Raw genomic sequence first — 15,938 nt, 5'->3', positions numbered from 1 at the left:
TATTTCATTGAAGCAACTTGTACAGTAATGCCAAATGAGATAATTCATTAATAGGATACTGAAATGAGAATAGAAAATGACTTAAGTCACACCTGTCCAGTTCAGAAAGCATATTATTTTATGACTTTTTCTTCATTATTCTGACAGTGATAACTGGTAGTAAAATAGATAACAAAGGAAGAGAGGTTTTAAAAGAGAAATCATGACAAGTACATTATATTTTTGTAATCTGCCTATAAAGTAATCTTACTTAAAAAGAAAAATGAACTTACATGAAAACTGAAAACATGTATTTGCAAATGAATAAAAATCTGAGTGATAATTACAAATATAGCATATTTATTACCATTTAGGTTGGAAAATAATAAATCTGCCTTACATATATATCATCATATATGGAGAACCTTTATCCCTAAAATGTTCATTTTTATAGAATCATTTTAGTACATAAATGAAACTCTCCCCTTGTCCTCAATATATACATGTATTTAAAAAATGAAGCTGATCATTTTCTCCATGGTGATAGTGTTTCTTTTTATTTGCAAAGTTTTTCTATTTTAAAGCAGCTTTTTAAAATAAATTTTATATTAAAACAATCATAAAATTATAAAAAGTTTCAAAGTACTGCACCAATAACTTTTCTGAACCACTTGAGAATAAATTGCAATCCTGGAGCCTCAACATTTCCAAGTATTTCAGTGTATGTTTCCTACAGACAAGAACATTCTCCAACCAAATCAAAATACAACCATCCAAATTAGGAAATTTACATTGCTACATGGCTACCATATAATCCTCAGGCTCCATGCAAGTGGACCAGTTGTACCAATAATTTTTTTATAGCTAAAGAAACAATTCAGAATTACTGCTTTTAGTTATAATGTCTCTCTAGTCTGAAATAACCCCTTAGTCTTTTCTTGACTTTCCTAATCTAATGTCTCTTATTAATAATGCTTTAATGTAGCTCTGTTTTTTTTTTAAAGATTTTATTTATTTATTTGAGACAGAGAGAATGAGAGACAGAGAGCATGAGAGGGAGGAGGGTCAGAGGGAGAAGCAGACCCCCTGCCAAGCAGGGAGCCCGATGCGGGACTCGATCCCGGGACTCCAGGATCATGACCTGAGCCGAAGGCAGTCGCTTAACCAACTGAGCCACCCAGGCGCCCAATGTAGCTCTGGTTTTAATTTATATTTATAATTCAAGGGATCTTTTGTCTTAGAGAATGTCCAGATAAGGTATAATGTTTCAGTGCCATTTGTGAATAGTTATATGTATGTTGTGTGTGCGTCCTTAGGCATTCTCACAAATAAGAGGAATTTTTATTTAAAAATAAAACTCACCATTATCACTACTTATATGCTGTTAGATTACTTCCATGGAAACAATTCCTAAATTTCATTTTATTTTATTTTTTTAAGATTTATTTATTTATTTATTTAGAGAGGGAGAGTGCAAGGTGGGGAGGGGCAGAGGGAGAGAGAGAGAATCTCAAGCAGATTCCATGCTGAGCATGGGACCCGATGAAGGGCTCAATCTCATGACCCTGAGATCATGACCTGAGCAAAAACTGAGAGTTGGATGCCTAACTGACTGAGCCACCCAGGCACCTCCTAAATTTCATTTAAAAAAATTGTTCTATCCTTTCATTTTTATCTTGGCAAAACTATGTTTCTTGACTAAATGTATCACATTTAATGACAAAAGCAAAGAAATAAGTTACACTACTTTTCAGGTTTCTTTAGTTGTTATAAATATTAATTTCCTTAATTTGAAATTATTTTCCTCCCTTGTCATGCCTTGGCTACTTTGTGTAACTTAAAGCCACCAGAGGGAGCATGTGTGTGCGTATGTGTGTGTGTTTGTTATGTGTAGGTTTAAAAATCTAAACTCAGCTATCTGCTATTGAGAGACTCATCTGATTATAATATTTGATATTTCATATAATTTTCAATGGCAAAAAGTAATCAAGTGACACAATATGTCCAGGTCATATAACAAATATTTCTAATTGTGAATCAACATATTAACATTCTTGTTTATTTATTGTTAACTATTTGCCAGATACTGTTTTAGGCACTGGAAATTCAGCAGTAGCAAAACAGAGGAAAATAGTCTTCTTAATAGAACTTCTCCTGAGGAGATCATCTCCAAGTAAACAAAGAGTCAAAATAACTCATAGAACCATAAATAATATTAAGAAAATCAAAAGGAATAGTGGAATGGCATAAAGGCAAAGAAGGGACACACCTATGTGATGTACTCTGAAGAGGCAACATCTGAAGAAAGATGTGAATCATAAGTAAGGTCTAGCCATGCAAAGATTTGTGGTAAGAGAGTTCTAGATAGAGAAATAGCTAGTGTAAAAACTCCAAAATGGAAACAAACTCATTTTTTTTTACTTCCCTTCAAAAAATGTAATTTCGGAGATAATTCTGCTATGAGGAAAATTGTACCGTGAAATCTAAAAGTTTTCTTTTTGTTTATCCATTTTTTTCAGATGTTCAATATCCTCAATTATTACACATAATCAAGACCTACTGTTTCAGGGATTTTTAAGCAAATGTGTGTCTGAGGAATTTAATTTTCTCACTCATTCATATACCTAGAAGAATGATCATAAAGGAACAGTTTAAGAAAGTTTATAATAGAAACTTCTATGTAGTAACAAAAAGAATTTGTCCCACAATCTGCATATATCAAAATGTCTCATATATCAACATATTAGGTTACTGAAAGGATACACATTTTAATGTAGGTTATATTGTAATTCTTACATATTTTCACATTTTGCACAGATTGACTTTTAAGACAAAATGAAAAGAAGAGAAAATCACTGAGGAACCAATAAAGACTTAGCATCTTGTTTGTATCTCTGAGGAAAGCATGAGCTATCTCTTGTTGGAGTAATCATTATAAAACTAAAATTGTTTTCACTAAAATGACATTTTTCCTTTATTTTCATTGGAAGTAAAAAATAAAGGATAGTAGAAAGTCTCCCATATCTCTTAGTTACAGGTCTAAATTGGTGAATAGAAGGTACTATATTTAATACATAGTGAAAAATTTTATTTTGATTTAAGACAAAACTTTATGCAATTCTCATTTTATAGAAACCAAAGTTAAATACAGTTCTCTGTATTTTATGTATGTGTGTGTGTTTGTTATATAAAGAATAAAAATTCTTTAGATTTTTGTCTATAAGTTAAAAAATAACATACTAGATTAGATATAACTTTGAAAATGATTTTTTAAAATGCAAAACTAAAATAGCTATACAACTTATACATATATAACGGTCTGCCAAAGAGACCCAGTGTCATTTCTACACATCTTTACAATGTTTTTTAATGCCAGACATAGTTAAATCCATATTATTCTAATAATTTTATTCTGTTTGATAGTGGGCCATAGTTTAAAAGCCTGCAGAATACCCCTGCAACAACTATGAGCATCATTACTCTGAACTGTTAACACAGCTACCTCATATTAAGTCCATATTATCAATATATGGTCAGATTTTAATTTGTATTTAAAATTTCTATTTAGAAATATATATATACATATATATATATACTTAAAAACCTGATAATTTGTGTCAGATTTATTTTATAGTTACATCAAAACTATTATTTGAAAGCAGAGGGGAAAGGATTTTCCTCCACATACTCAATATTTTCTTCTTGACCTAAACGTATACATTTAGATGAAGGGGACAACTGCTCTTTTGCTGTGGTTTGGTTTCTACTCAGCCATTTTTCCATTCTATTTTAAATGTAGACATTTAAAGCATTAGGGATGGCAATGTTGGCAACTAGCTGCATTTGCAGAAGATTACTGACGAACAAGTAACACTCTCAACCATATCCCCATCTTTGTTTATGCCCCCAACCTGGGAGAGGTGCCTTCCATTAGACCTATGTATAATGCTTTGGCTTAGAGAAAAGCTACTCAAAATTGCAGGATGTCCAGCTTTGGAGATATTTCCTCCTTTTCATGTTCTCTCCTTGTTTTCCACTTATGGGGGAATGAATAGATGTTTAATCTCTATGTATATTTTAAAAATGAAATCATATCATTATTGAAATTGTTACATTGTGTTGACAGAATTTTCATACATAATATCATATATGAAATGTATTTGAAGGTATTATATTGGTATATTGGTTAACAAAATCAATGAAATTCAGCCTAGTTAGCTTAGGGAAAGTATTTAAAAAGTAAAAAATAAAATTAAGTTTTGGTCCTGCAGTTGAAAGGTCTCAAAGTCCTGCTTATATGTTGGAAAATTAATCACTGTATTCATTATTTTTCTGCAATACTGTAGGAGGGTATAATAGCAATATAGTACTTTCAGTAATTTAACTGTAACATATACAAGTCATATTGATTTATTTGGGTAAAAAATTTCCCATTTTAAATAATTTTTGACTTCCAAAAATATTTTTTTCTGTACAAGATGAAATTCTATTATTGGACATGAATAAGGCAAGGCAGGAGGAAACAAAGTATTTTATTAAACTAAACATTGCCTACAATTTGGAGGATTACTTTTCCCATAAAAATATCCTGTGCTTTTATATAAACCAAATTTTAAATAGACTAGTAAAAAAGAACAGTTTGAATATATAAAATTTCCGACAAACCATTTTGGATCTTTAGAAAAATTTTAATCACTTTCATGAAATATTTTTGTGTCTTCCTGATTTAAAAACTGAAAGCTATCACAATCCATAAATTAACTTGAAGAACTACCAAATGATTAGATTGAACCTTTTGAAACTGTTGATTATTTAGAGCTATAAAAATGTCAGTTTCATAAGTTTCAATGTGGTAACTTCCTGGTGTGCGTGTTCACCTATGAGAAGAAACTTAAATGGACTCTTCCCACTTTAACTTGTAATTACACAGTTTTATAAAACACAATACATTTTTACTTAATATGAATCTCATAGTATACTGCACTTTTCAGGCTCTAGGAAAAAATTATAGAAAGATTAACTCAATCAAAATGGCTAAGCATAGCCAAAATAAAAATAGTCCTTTTTTCTACTACTAAAAATAAAATTCAAAATTTACAAAATACACAGCCACTTACTTTGGTAGAGTTTTCAAATGATTTTCTCTTAACTCCAAGATCCGCAATTTGACAAGTCTGTAGAAGTGAATAAAAAAATTGCTTTTTAATATTTCTCTATAAAATGATATTCCTATGAGAAAGTCAATTATCACTGCATTATCCAAACAACTATGTCTGAATATTACATATCATGGTTACAGATTTTGAAGAATTATACAAATTGATTAAAATTAGGGTTGCATCAACATTGGACAATGACAAATACCGGTTTACTAAAAATAAACATCATTCAAAGATATCATTGGGTCCAAGTAATCTAAATTTCATGTTTTATAAAAATATATTCACTGTTGTTTAATTGTAAGTAACAGATTATTTAATATCTACTTAATACCAGATGCTGTGTTCACTCAAATATGGCAATACTGTCCCTCAAGAGACTCTAAATGAACTTGTAAAGCAAATAGTATAGCATAGTGCTTAAAAGCTTGAGCTTTGTGGTCAGACGAATCTGGATGCAATCCAGACTCTGTCATAGTCTATCGGTGTGGCATTGGGTACATTAATCAACCTCTTCTAACTGTAGTTCCCCAAACTAAGTTTCCTACATCTCACCCTTAGCTACCTGTTAAGCTCTACAGTGTGAGACACACTATTGTTAAATGTCTATAACTGAGCTTTAAAGTGTACTCAGTTGAGGCTACTTTAGAACAAATATTAGGGACGCCTGGGTGGCTCAGTCTGTTATGCATCTGCCTTCGGCTCAGGTCATGATCCCAGGGTCCTGAAATCAAGCCCCACATCAGGCTCCCTGCTCACAGGGAACCTGCTTCTCCCTCTCCCCCTCTTGTGCACTTTCTTGCTATCTCTCTCTTTCAAATAAATAAATAAAATCTTTTTAAAAAAAGGACTAATATTAATTGGATTCTCTGAATTCTTGGTGTTTGGGGGATATTTCAGTATTTGAACTATTTCTCCCATATTTACTTGCCTTTTAGATACTCATCTAGGTCTCTTCCCCTTTTCTTTGTGTTGTGACTGGTACCAAGTTTCTAATTTTAATTTTAAAACTCTTAATCTCTATATGAAATAAAGTGATTCAGTTATTCAGAGCATGGGTATTACTGTTAGTAAAAGAGGTTTCTTAAACATCTGTATATCTCACATCTTCTTAACATCTGTACTAGTATGAAGCTATTTTGTGACTTAACTCTGGCTTTTAAGGGCACCAAATCTCATGTTTTGGGAAGAAATTCAGTAATTCTTTTGTTACATTATCCAGCTGAAGGTTAAAAATCTTTTTAGACTATAATAATAAAGTAGAGCATATCTTGGCAGACAATTTACACAAAATTAAATTCTAATTCCAAGTGGTTTTGGTATTATGTTTTCTGTTTGCCCAAATCTCTTCCTTGACATTAGGACCACTAAAAGAGAACTGAGAAAAATTTAAGAGAAGAGTATGGTCTAGGATGATAAATATTCTCCAATTTGATTAATCAAAAGTTTTTGTATTGTTGCAGTTAGTACCAGATGGCAATGATAGTTTATATGAACAAATGGTGAAGTGATAACTCATTTAGAAACTAGGCAAATGCTCTTTTGAAGATCTGTGAATTTTAAAAACTATCCAACTATATGGTGTTCATAGGTAGCATGATATCATGATCTGCAAAAGTAATGGAACTTGGGAAATGCTGATATCCTCTCTGTATATAAAATGAGGCTGTTACAAGTTAAAGTACTTAATTATTCTATTGAGCTCTTCTTAACACCAACAGATGTGTGTTGAGTTATACCCAATTTATTATTTGAACAATTTCAAAAGTGATCACTTAGAAATATACAGTTGATGATATTTGTAAAATGTCTTTACTTTTAAGATATATCTTTTATACATAAAAAATAGCTCATTGCCGAACACCTGGAAAATACTGGAAAATATGAAGATGAAAATAAAAATTATCCATAATTTCACTTCCAAGGAACCAGTCTTTTATCTTACTCTAGAAATAAATTACAAAAGCTGTAGTTGTAAATATTTTCAAATCTTTTAAAACACACTGTTGTGCATGAAGGTGATAAAATTCTGCACTTCCATCAGCTGTGTATGAGATTTTTTTCCTTATACTGTATAAACAGTTTTTATAATATGATAGAACACAAAGCTCTTTATTATCATTTTAATTTGTATTTTTTTATTGTTTGTGAGGATAAACACTTCATGTGTGTTCACTAGCAATTTGTACAATTAATTAAGAATTACTTGTGTCATTTACCTATTTCTTTTCTAATGAGATCTTTGTCTTACTCGTTTATAAGAATTTTTATATGTTAAGGATATAATTTGCTTTCCATATATAGTGGAAATGCTTTCCCAGCTCATTGTTTTACCTTAATTTTAAAATACCTTCTGATATTATTTTATTTTAAATGTATTTATGTAGTCAAATATATCTATCCATTTATTATATTTTCCTGTTTCTAAACTGTAGAGGTATTTCCCTAGGGCCATAAATATTCATGTGCATTTTTTCCAGATTACATCTGATATTATTTTTTGTTTATTTAACTCTTTAATTCACCTGGAATTTATTTGATTATTAGTGACATGTAAAAACCTAATTTTACTTCATTTTGGAAAATGTTTCATTAATTAACATTGTCTCACCTAATGAATAATAATGACTCCTATCTTCAATCATAATTGTCACATTTGAAGCCTCATCTACTGGAGCTGGTAAAGTACTTACCTAAAGTGAAATAAAATTTCATCATTTAAATTTTGTATTCTTACCTTCCAAAATTAGCTGGAAGAAATTCAAGAAAGGCGTCATTCAGGTAGAGCTGGGTCAGATTTAGAAGCTGCGTGAAGCCATCAGGGAGTCTAGAAAGGAGTTAAAGGTTTAGTCACTGCCTCGATGTTGCCATAGAAACAGAACAAAAATATATATCTCTAAGGAGAGAAAATAGAAGTGTAATACATTTTTCAACTCTCCTTTGGTATCATAGTAATGGAAGAATTTATTGAGCATGTTGTTACAGCTTGAAAATTTTGCCTGTTATTAAAATAAATGGCATTCACCCACCTACACACTGCTCTCCTATGCGGAGATTTATGTCACAGTGATATTATCTCTTACTGTTGCCCTAACCTTATGTACACCAGTGAGATATTTTTAATAGAAATTTCAGGTGGTATGCCATGTTTTGTAATTTTAAATTTAATATTCTTTCTCAACAGAATATTCACATTCATAGTCAGGCAAGGATATCTACTTACTCTTTCATGAAATCATTAACATGTGTTTATACTTTATTGCAATGATGACTAAAACTGTCCAAGAGGAAGGGAGAAGTATTCTGTCCCCCCAACTGATAATGTATGTACACTGTAATTCAAATTTGTTCAATTAATTTTCAACAAAAATGACCAAGAACATTGAAATTATGAATATACAGAATCCTAAATGCTTTAAGAGGCATTAAAAGAGTTGAAGAACTATCCTTTGGGAAAATTTACCAGTTGGATGAAATAGTTATTTGAAATATTTAAATATTTTTCACCAAAAAAGATTTAACTCAAGGATTTTCCTGGAGACTTTTTCTTAGAATATTTAAATTTTTCCTATAATTAAATTTCTATTTAAACATTTTTAAATGCCTTTATCATTGGTCTAGACAGACTATGTTCTTTTATAAAATACTTCTAAATAATGTTCAAATTTGTCTTCACCTCAAATTACAGCCTATCTCCCTTTTTGCATTTACTGACAAAATTATTTAAAGACCTGCCTATACTCACTGCTTTTTATTACTCCTCAAGCCATTGTTTTCTGGCATCTACCCCAACTCTATTACTGAAACTGTACTCGCCAAAGCCTCCAATGACCTCTTAAGTCCCAATTCCATTAACTGCATTTCATTTTGTATCCAGCCCTTCCTAGCAACAGTTGTCATTGATTGTTCTCTCAGTCTCGGCTTCTAGTACACCCTTTTCCTGTTTCCCCTCCTCCTTCTCCTGGGATACTCTGAGTTTCTCTTCCTATGCCCAATCTTTAGTTATGAAAAGTTATATATCTAAAAGAATACATGTGTATCTCACAACATAATTTAATAAATAGAAGCGGTACCTTGAAAGAACCTCTGAGTGCCCCTCCCCGACTACCTCATCCTATTTGCCTCTCAAATTCCTGAATGATGAATGAATATTTTCCTGAAATTTTTAAAAGTTAGTATTGAGTTGTGAAATTCACCCATTTTGATGTCAATGACTGATTACCATAGTATTCCACTGTATGAATATACCACAATTTATTATTCTCCTTTTAATGAACATTACAGTTGTTTCTATTTTATTATAAACATTTTTTCTGCAAATATTTTTTTAGCATATGTCTTGGTGTATAAAGATTACTTAAATTATATCCCTCATCATAAGAAATTAATGTCCTTCAGGAACAGCCCTCAACTAATGACTAGCAAGACTATAAATACCTCAGCTCCTTCACCCTTACGTTGGACACCACCGTGACACATGTTTTATACTTTCTCAGAGTTCCCCAGAGAGATTAAGGTCCAGTTGTCCATACCAGTAAATAGTCTGATAACATACCCTCGACAAGTATTTCTTGAGACCATATCCTAAATCTACTGCTTAAAGTCTTTTCTAAACATCCACTTCTGGGGAATCCAAACTAAACACAATTAATATTTTTACATTACTTTGTATTAATTATTTACACACTGTTAGGATACTCTTCTATTGATTATTTTTGTTGCAAATATCTTGTTCCAGTTTGTATTTTGAAGTTGGATTGTTTTTTATGGCTTCATAGAGGTTGTTTCCACAAATTTCCCTTAAACAGAGGTAGGATTCATGAAAGTAGAAAAAGAGAAAGAAGGCAGGGTAATAATGTAAAGGTGAGAATTTACCTTAGGGGAGTGAGAGAAGACGAGTTCTAGAGAAAATACTTTTTGTACAAGAGAATTGGGAGTTAAGATTTGAGAATATCAGTAGGGGACAGGGTTTAGAGGGTACTGAATGTTTGACTCCAAGGTTTGAATTTTATCCATAGGATTAAAAAAATCTATGGGAGATTGTTGTTTTTCTCTAAGTTATCTTTTGTTGTAATACATTAGCTCATGTCCTGATAGTATTTATGATAATGGTACAGATGTCCAATAGATTTCAATATACATTTAATTACTATCTTACTCTAATATTCTTATGGTTCCTATACTCACTGGAAAGAAGGTATCATTTATGACTTTTTTATTTTTTATTTTATTTTATTTATTTTATTATTTTTTTATTATGTTATGTTAATCACCATACATTACATCATTAGTTTTTGATGTAGTGTGCCATGATTCATTGTTTGCGTATAAACAGCCAGTGCTCCATGCGGTACCTGCCCTCTTTAATACCCATCACTGGGCTAACCCATCCCCCACCCCCCCTCCCCTCTAGAACCCTCAGTTTGTTTCATTGAGTCCATAGTCTCTCATGGTTCGTCTCCCCCTCCGATTTCCCCTCCTTCATTCTTCCCTTCCTGCTATCTTCTTCTTCTTTTTTTTTTTAACATATAATGTATTATTTGTTTCAGAGGTACAGGTCTCTGATTCAACAGTCTTACACAATTCACAGCGCTCACCACAGCACAAACCCTCCCCAATGACTTTTTTAAAAAGATTAATACATGTAAAATGACAAGAATGTTAAAACCTTTGATCTAATAATTTACTTTAACATGGTGGCTATTAATACATAAAAAAGCTTTAAAATGCTGATTTCCTAGTTTTAAGGACAGTTTGAACTAGTCCAGCTTCCCTTAGTCTACTATTCTGCGTATGTATGTGCACTAAATGGTATTACATTATACTACTTCTTTGACCAAAAATATAGTTCTTTATTGCTGTTTCTCTGGCAAAGGCTTTTTTTTAATGTGGTAAGGAAATCTGGTTTCTTATATAGCACACTTCTTTAAGGATTTAAGAATTGACCACACTGTGCAGGTTCCAACTGTAAAATTGGACTGCTAAAAATAAGTTATATGAAAAACCAGAATACAAAGTAAGATAGTTTTTTCAGCCTGGTAATAAAGATGTGTTGACATTTTATATCAAAACTTTCTTTTAAAAAAAATGTAGAGTTAAAGTGCTTGTTTATACAGTAGGTCTTATTTAATACCATGTATATTTTTATTTCAATTCACTTCAACAAGAATTTATTGAATAGTTACTGTGTGCTTATATTCAAAATTAATGTCTTCTTCCTCACTTTCTCTACAGAATTCTACTCATAGATTTAGCAAAGTTTTACCAATTACTTTATACCAAACTGCTTATACCAATTGCTTTGTACAATATCTATTTTCTATTCCATGGATAAATTATAAATTGTTTGAAGACAATGAATTTTAAAAATGTCCTCAATGAGCTAGTATTGTAGTTTGAAAACATTCGAAAAATATGTAAAGTCAGTAGGTATGCTAAAGAAAACAATTTTATTTATTTTTAACTTTATGGTACAATTTTGTAGCTTCTAATAGAGACAATGGCCCCACTTATCAATATTACCATTTTCAGAGGAATGTACAAGGAGTGGTGAGGAAGAAGATATTCCTTAGTAAGCTAGATAAACTTGATGAGGATGACAATCATGGGTTGTCTTTATCCTCCTCCAAGCTCTTCAGTGAAATCCAACATTTAACCTAAGTTAGGGAGCTCTCAATAATGAATGACTTTACTATCCAAAAATAACATACTGAATGAAGTACTGGGTGTTATACGCAAACAAGGAATCATGGAACACTACATCAAAAACTAATGATGTAATGTATGGTAATTAATGTAACATAATAAAATTTTAAAAATGTAAAAAAAATATAGAAAGTAATTAAAAAAAAAAAGCAACTGATGGGCCTCCTGGGTGGCTCAGATGGTTGGGCGTCTGCCTTGGAATCAGGTTGTGATCTCAGGGTCCTGGGATCAAGCCCCGCGTCGGGCTCCCTGCTTGGCAGGGAGCCTGCTTCTCTCTCTCCCTCTACTGTTCCCCCTGCTTGTGCTCTCTCGCTCTCTCTGTCAAATAAATAAACAAAATCTTTAAAAAAAAAAAGTAACTGAGGTTTTCCACATTGGACTGATCTAATAAAGAATTCAAAGAAGAAATGTTTTATGTATATTGGTAAATAATTCTCTCTCCACTAAAGAAACACATTCACTAATCACTTAAATTAAAATGGCATATTCAAACTACACAAAGAAAGTATAATAAAACAGACACCCATATAGTTTAGTGGTTGAGCACATGGGCATTGATGTTATAAGACCTGGGTTTGAATCACAGTTCTTTCAATTGTGATCTCTGTGACCTTTATAAATCTTTGCAAGACTCAATTTCCTTATTTGTAAAATGATGATACTATTATCCACTTCTGGAGTTGCTTTAGTGATTAAATGATTACCTCCCCCATAGTAAGAACTCAGTAAATGACAGCAATTGTATTACTTGTCCTTGGTATTACTGTTATTCTGATCTTTCAATATTAACTAAAATACTAGTTTAAATACTTTTATTAATGTTACCTTTATTGTTAGAATAGGCAAATTAAGATTGGCTACCGACATCCTGGTTTCAACATTTTTTTCTAATTGCATTTACTTTAAAGTTAAATGAAAACATATTATAGGCATTTGACCCCCTAATTTAACAGTTAAACCAAATTACATTATGGGTTTTTTAAACTGTGATCAAGAAGCCAGTGTAAAATCTCTTAACTGAAAAGATATGTTACATCTACATATTTTTATTTACACATTGTAAAATTATAAAATAAATAAAATAATATTATAGAATATTTGGAATATAAGGAGAAAAGAAAAATACTGCTCATAATTCTATTTTCTTAACACAACCATCATTACCATTTCATGTATTTTAAATCTAGTTTCCAATTAAATGTTTTAATATCACTGCAAAATTGTGTCATGATTTCTCCCTTTACTTTGTAATTATCTTTCAATTTTGCTGTATAATCAGAGTGACTACATAATCTATCATTCAAACTAGGACATTTTTCAGAGTTAAAAATGAACTATTATTAATCATGTCGCATCAAGAGGAGTAAACTGGGATGACTTGAGCAAACAGAGACATATGGTTACCCTATATATAATCTTTGTATCCATCCAGTAGATATGCCATAATTTATTAGCAATGTCCTTATTGTTATGCATTAAAATGTGTCAAAATTTTCAAAATGTATTTTTTAATTTAAACCAAAATCAAATATTTCTTCAGAATTGGTGAAATACAGTGAAAGGATCCCAGGAACTTAAATGCTATTTTCATGTGTTTCTATCTGTAAAAGGGTATGTAGATAATGTTTACCTACTTTATGAGGTTGCTGTAAAGATGAAAATGAAATAATGTATCTAAAAGTCTGAGACATGAAAGTCTGAGACATGATAGACTCACAGTAAATGTTGGTTCATGCTTTTCTCATTAAGCAGTTGTTTTCAGTTTTATTATGATAATTTTCACCAATGACTTGGGTAAGGCATTCAGAATATACTATAAAGCTCACATTTAAAACTAAAACTAAGATGACAATACTCAGAACTCTAATTATTTTATTCCAGGTCCTTCATGACTTACTACTTCACAAATTTCTTAAGTCAAAGAAAATGAACAGAAAAGCAAAAGAAAAACCAATGAAACTCAAATATGGCTTTTTGAAAAGAGCAACAAAATTGACAGATCTCTGGTCAGACTGATAAAGCAAAAAAAAAAAGAAGAAGACACAAATTATGGATGCTAGGAATGAAAGAGAGCACCACTAGAAAACCCATAGATATTAAAGGGTTGATAAAAGAACATTATAAAAAAATTTGATGCCAATAAATTTGAAAACTTATATGAATGTACAAATTCTTGAAAATCTCCAACTATCAAAGATCACTCAAGAAAAAATAGGTAATTCGAATAACCCTATAGTTATTATGGAAATTAAATTTGTAATTAAAAACTTTCCTGTCAAGAGAAGTCCAGGCTCAGAGGGCTGCACTGGCAAATTCTACCAATACTTAAGGAGGAAATACTCCCAATTCTATACAAACTCTTACCGAAAATAGAAGAGAATGTTTCCCAACTATTTTTATGAGGCTAGTTTTTCCCTGTTACCAAAACCAGGCAAAGAAATTATAAGAAAAGAAATTTCAGACTAATATGCTTCATGAATATAGATAAGAAAATTAGCAAGTCAATTAATTTATTAAAAAATAATGGCCATTAATTTATTTTAAAAAGTATTTAATACTTCCTGATCAAGTAAGGTTTATTCCTGAAATGCAAATTTGGATCAACATTCAAAAACCATTCAATGTATCATTGAATCACCATATCATTACATCGAAAAAGAAAAAAAAAGCATATCATCATGTCAATATATGTTTTAAAAAAAAAGAGTTTTGACAAAATTCAATATCCATTGATAATAAAGAGTCTCAGCAAACCAGATATCAAATATGTGGTGGACAGATTCTAAGGTGGCCTCCATGACCCTCACTTCCTGATGTTCATGACCTTGTATAATTTTCCTTTAAGTGTGATAAGACTTGTGACTTGCTTCTAATCAATGGAATATGGAAAATATGAGATGTCACTTCATAACTATAGTACATAATACTGTCTCGCTAGAATATTAACTCTACTCAGCTGCTGACCTTAAGGAAACAAGCTGCCAGGTTGTGAACTGCGTATGGAGAAGGTCAACATGGCTGGCAACTGTACCAGCCTCTAGGATCCAAGTGTGGCCTTGAGCTGACAGCCAGCAAAAAGCCGGGGCTCTCAACTTTATAATAGCAAGTAAATGAATTCTGCCAATAACCTGAATGAACTTGAAAGTAGATTCTTCTTCCATTGAGTCTCCAGATGAGAATACATCTTGACTGATACCTTGATTGTAGCTTGGTGAAACTCTGAGGCAGGGAATCATGCTATTACATACCCAGATTCCTAACCCACAGAAATTGAGAGATAATAAATATGTGTTGCTTGAGCCACTAAACTAATGGTAATTTCTTACATAGCATTAGAAAAGTAACACAGATTATGGTATCTGGACCTGGGATTCTGCTGTAATAAGTTCCTAAAAACGTGGAGTGGCTGGTGGTCAAGAGACTTAACAATTGTTGAAGGACATCACAGAAAAAGCTTAGATTTCTTTGTAAAGATTGAAAGTAGAAACCTAAACTTTGAGTAACCTGCTGGGGAGAGCTCAAAAGGAAATGAGGAATGGGTTATTGAAAATTTCCCCAACCTGATAAAAGGCATGAATGAAAAAACAAGTAACAATCATACATAATGGTGAAAGTCTGAATGCTTTCTCCCTAAGGTGGGAACAAGGCAATGGCTCTTTTAACCTCCTTTATTCAACATTGTACAGGAGGTCCTATACAGCACAATAAAAAAATAAAAAGAATAGAAAGAAAGAAAGAAAGAGAAATAAATAAAAGGCACATAGGGTGAAAATGATGGAAAAAAACCCAAAAAACAAAACTGTCTACATTCATAGGTGCATGATAGTCCACGTAAGAAATAGCCCCAAATCTACAAAATATCTACTAAAATAAGTGAATTTAGTGAGATTGCAGGATATACAATTGGTAAAGAAAAACTGATTATATTTCTTTTTTTTCTTTAAATTTTTTATTGTTATGTTAATCAACATACATTACATCATTAATTTTTGATGTAGTGTTCCATGATTCATTGTTTGTGAATAACAACCAGTGCTCCATGCAGAACGTGCCCTCTTTAATACCCATCACCAGGCTAACCCATCCTCCCACCCC

At 31.6% G+C, this 15,938-nt stretch overlaps 1 protein-coding gene across 5 annotated transcripts in view; it reads right to left on the bottom strand.

Annotated features, from left to right (window-relative positions):
• Nucleotides 1–15,938, bottom strand: part of LRRC7 (leucine rich repeat containing 7) — a 508,503-nt gene that overhangs the window by 218,708 nt on the left and 273,857 nt on the right. For all 5 annotated transcript variants that reach the window (XM_081818633.1, XM_081818631.1, XM_031041667.2 and 2 more), the window contains exons 6-7: nt 7,876–7,965; nt 5,097–5,153 (exon numbers count right to left, since the gene is read on the bottom strand). In XM_081818633.1, the coding sequence (XP_081674759.1) occupies nt 5,097–5,153; nt 7,876–7,965 (147 nt within the window). The remainder of the gene's footprint in view (nt 1–5,096; nt 5,154–7,875; nt 7,966–15,938) is intronic.

Source organism: Leptonychotes weddellii, chromosome 4 (genome assembly GCF_054177405.1).
Source record: "Leptonychotes weddellii isolate Sample4059 chromosome 4, ASM5417740v2, whole genome shotgun sequence".
NCBI classification, from domain to species: Eukaryota; Metazoa; Chordata; class Mammalia; order Carnivora; family Phocidae; genus Leptonychotes; species Leptonychotes weddellii.
Note: the sequence above shows the minus strand (reverse complement) of the source record. Positions and strands in the feature narration are given on the sequence as shown.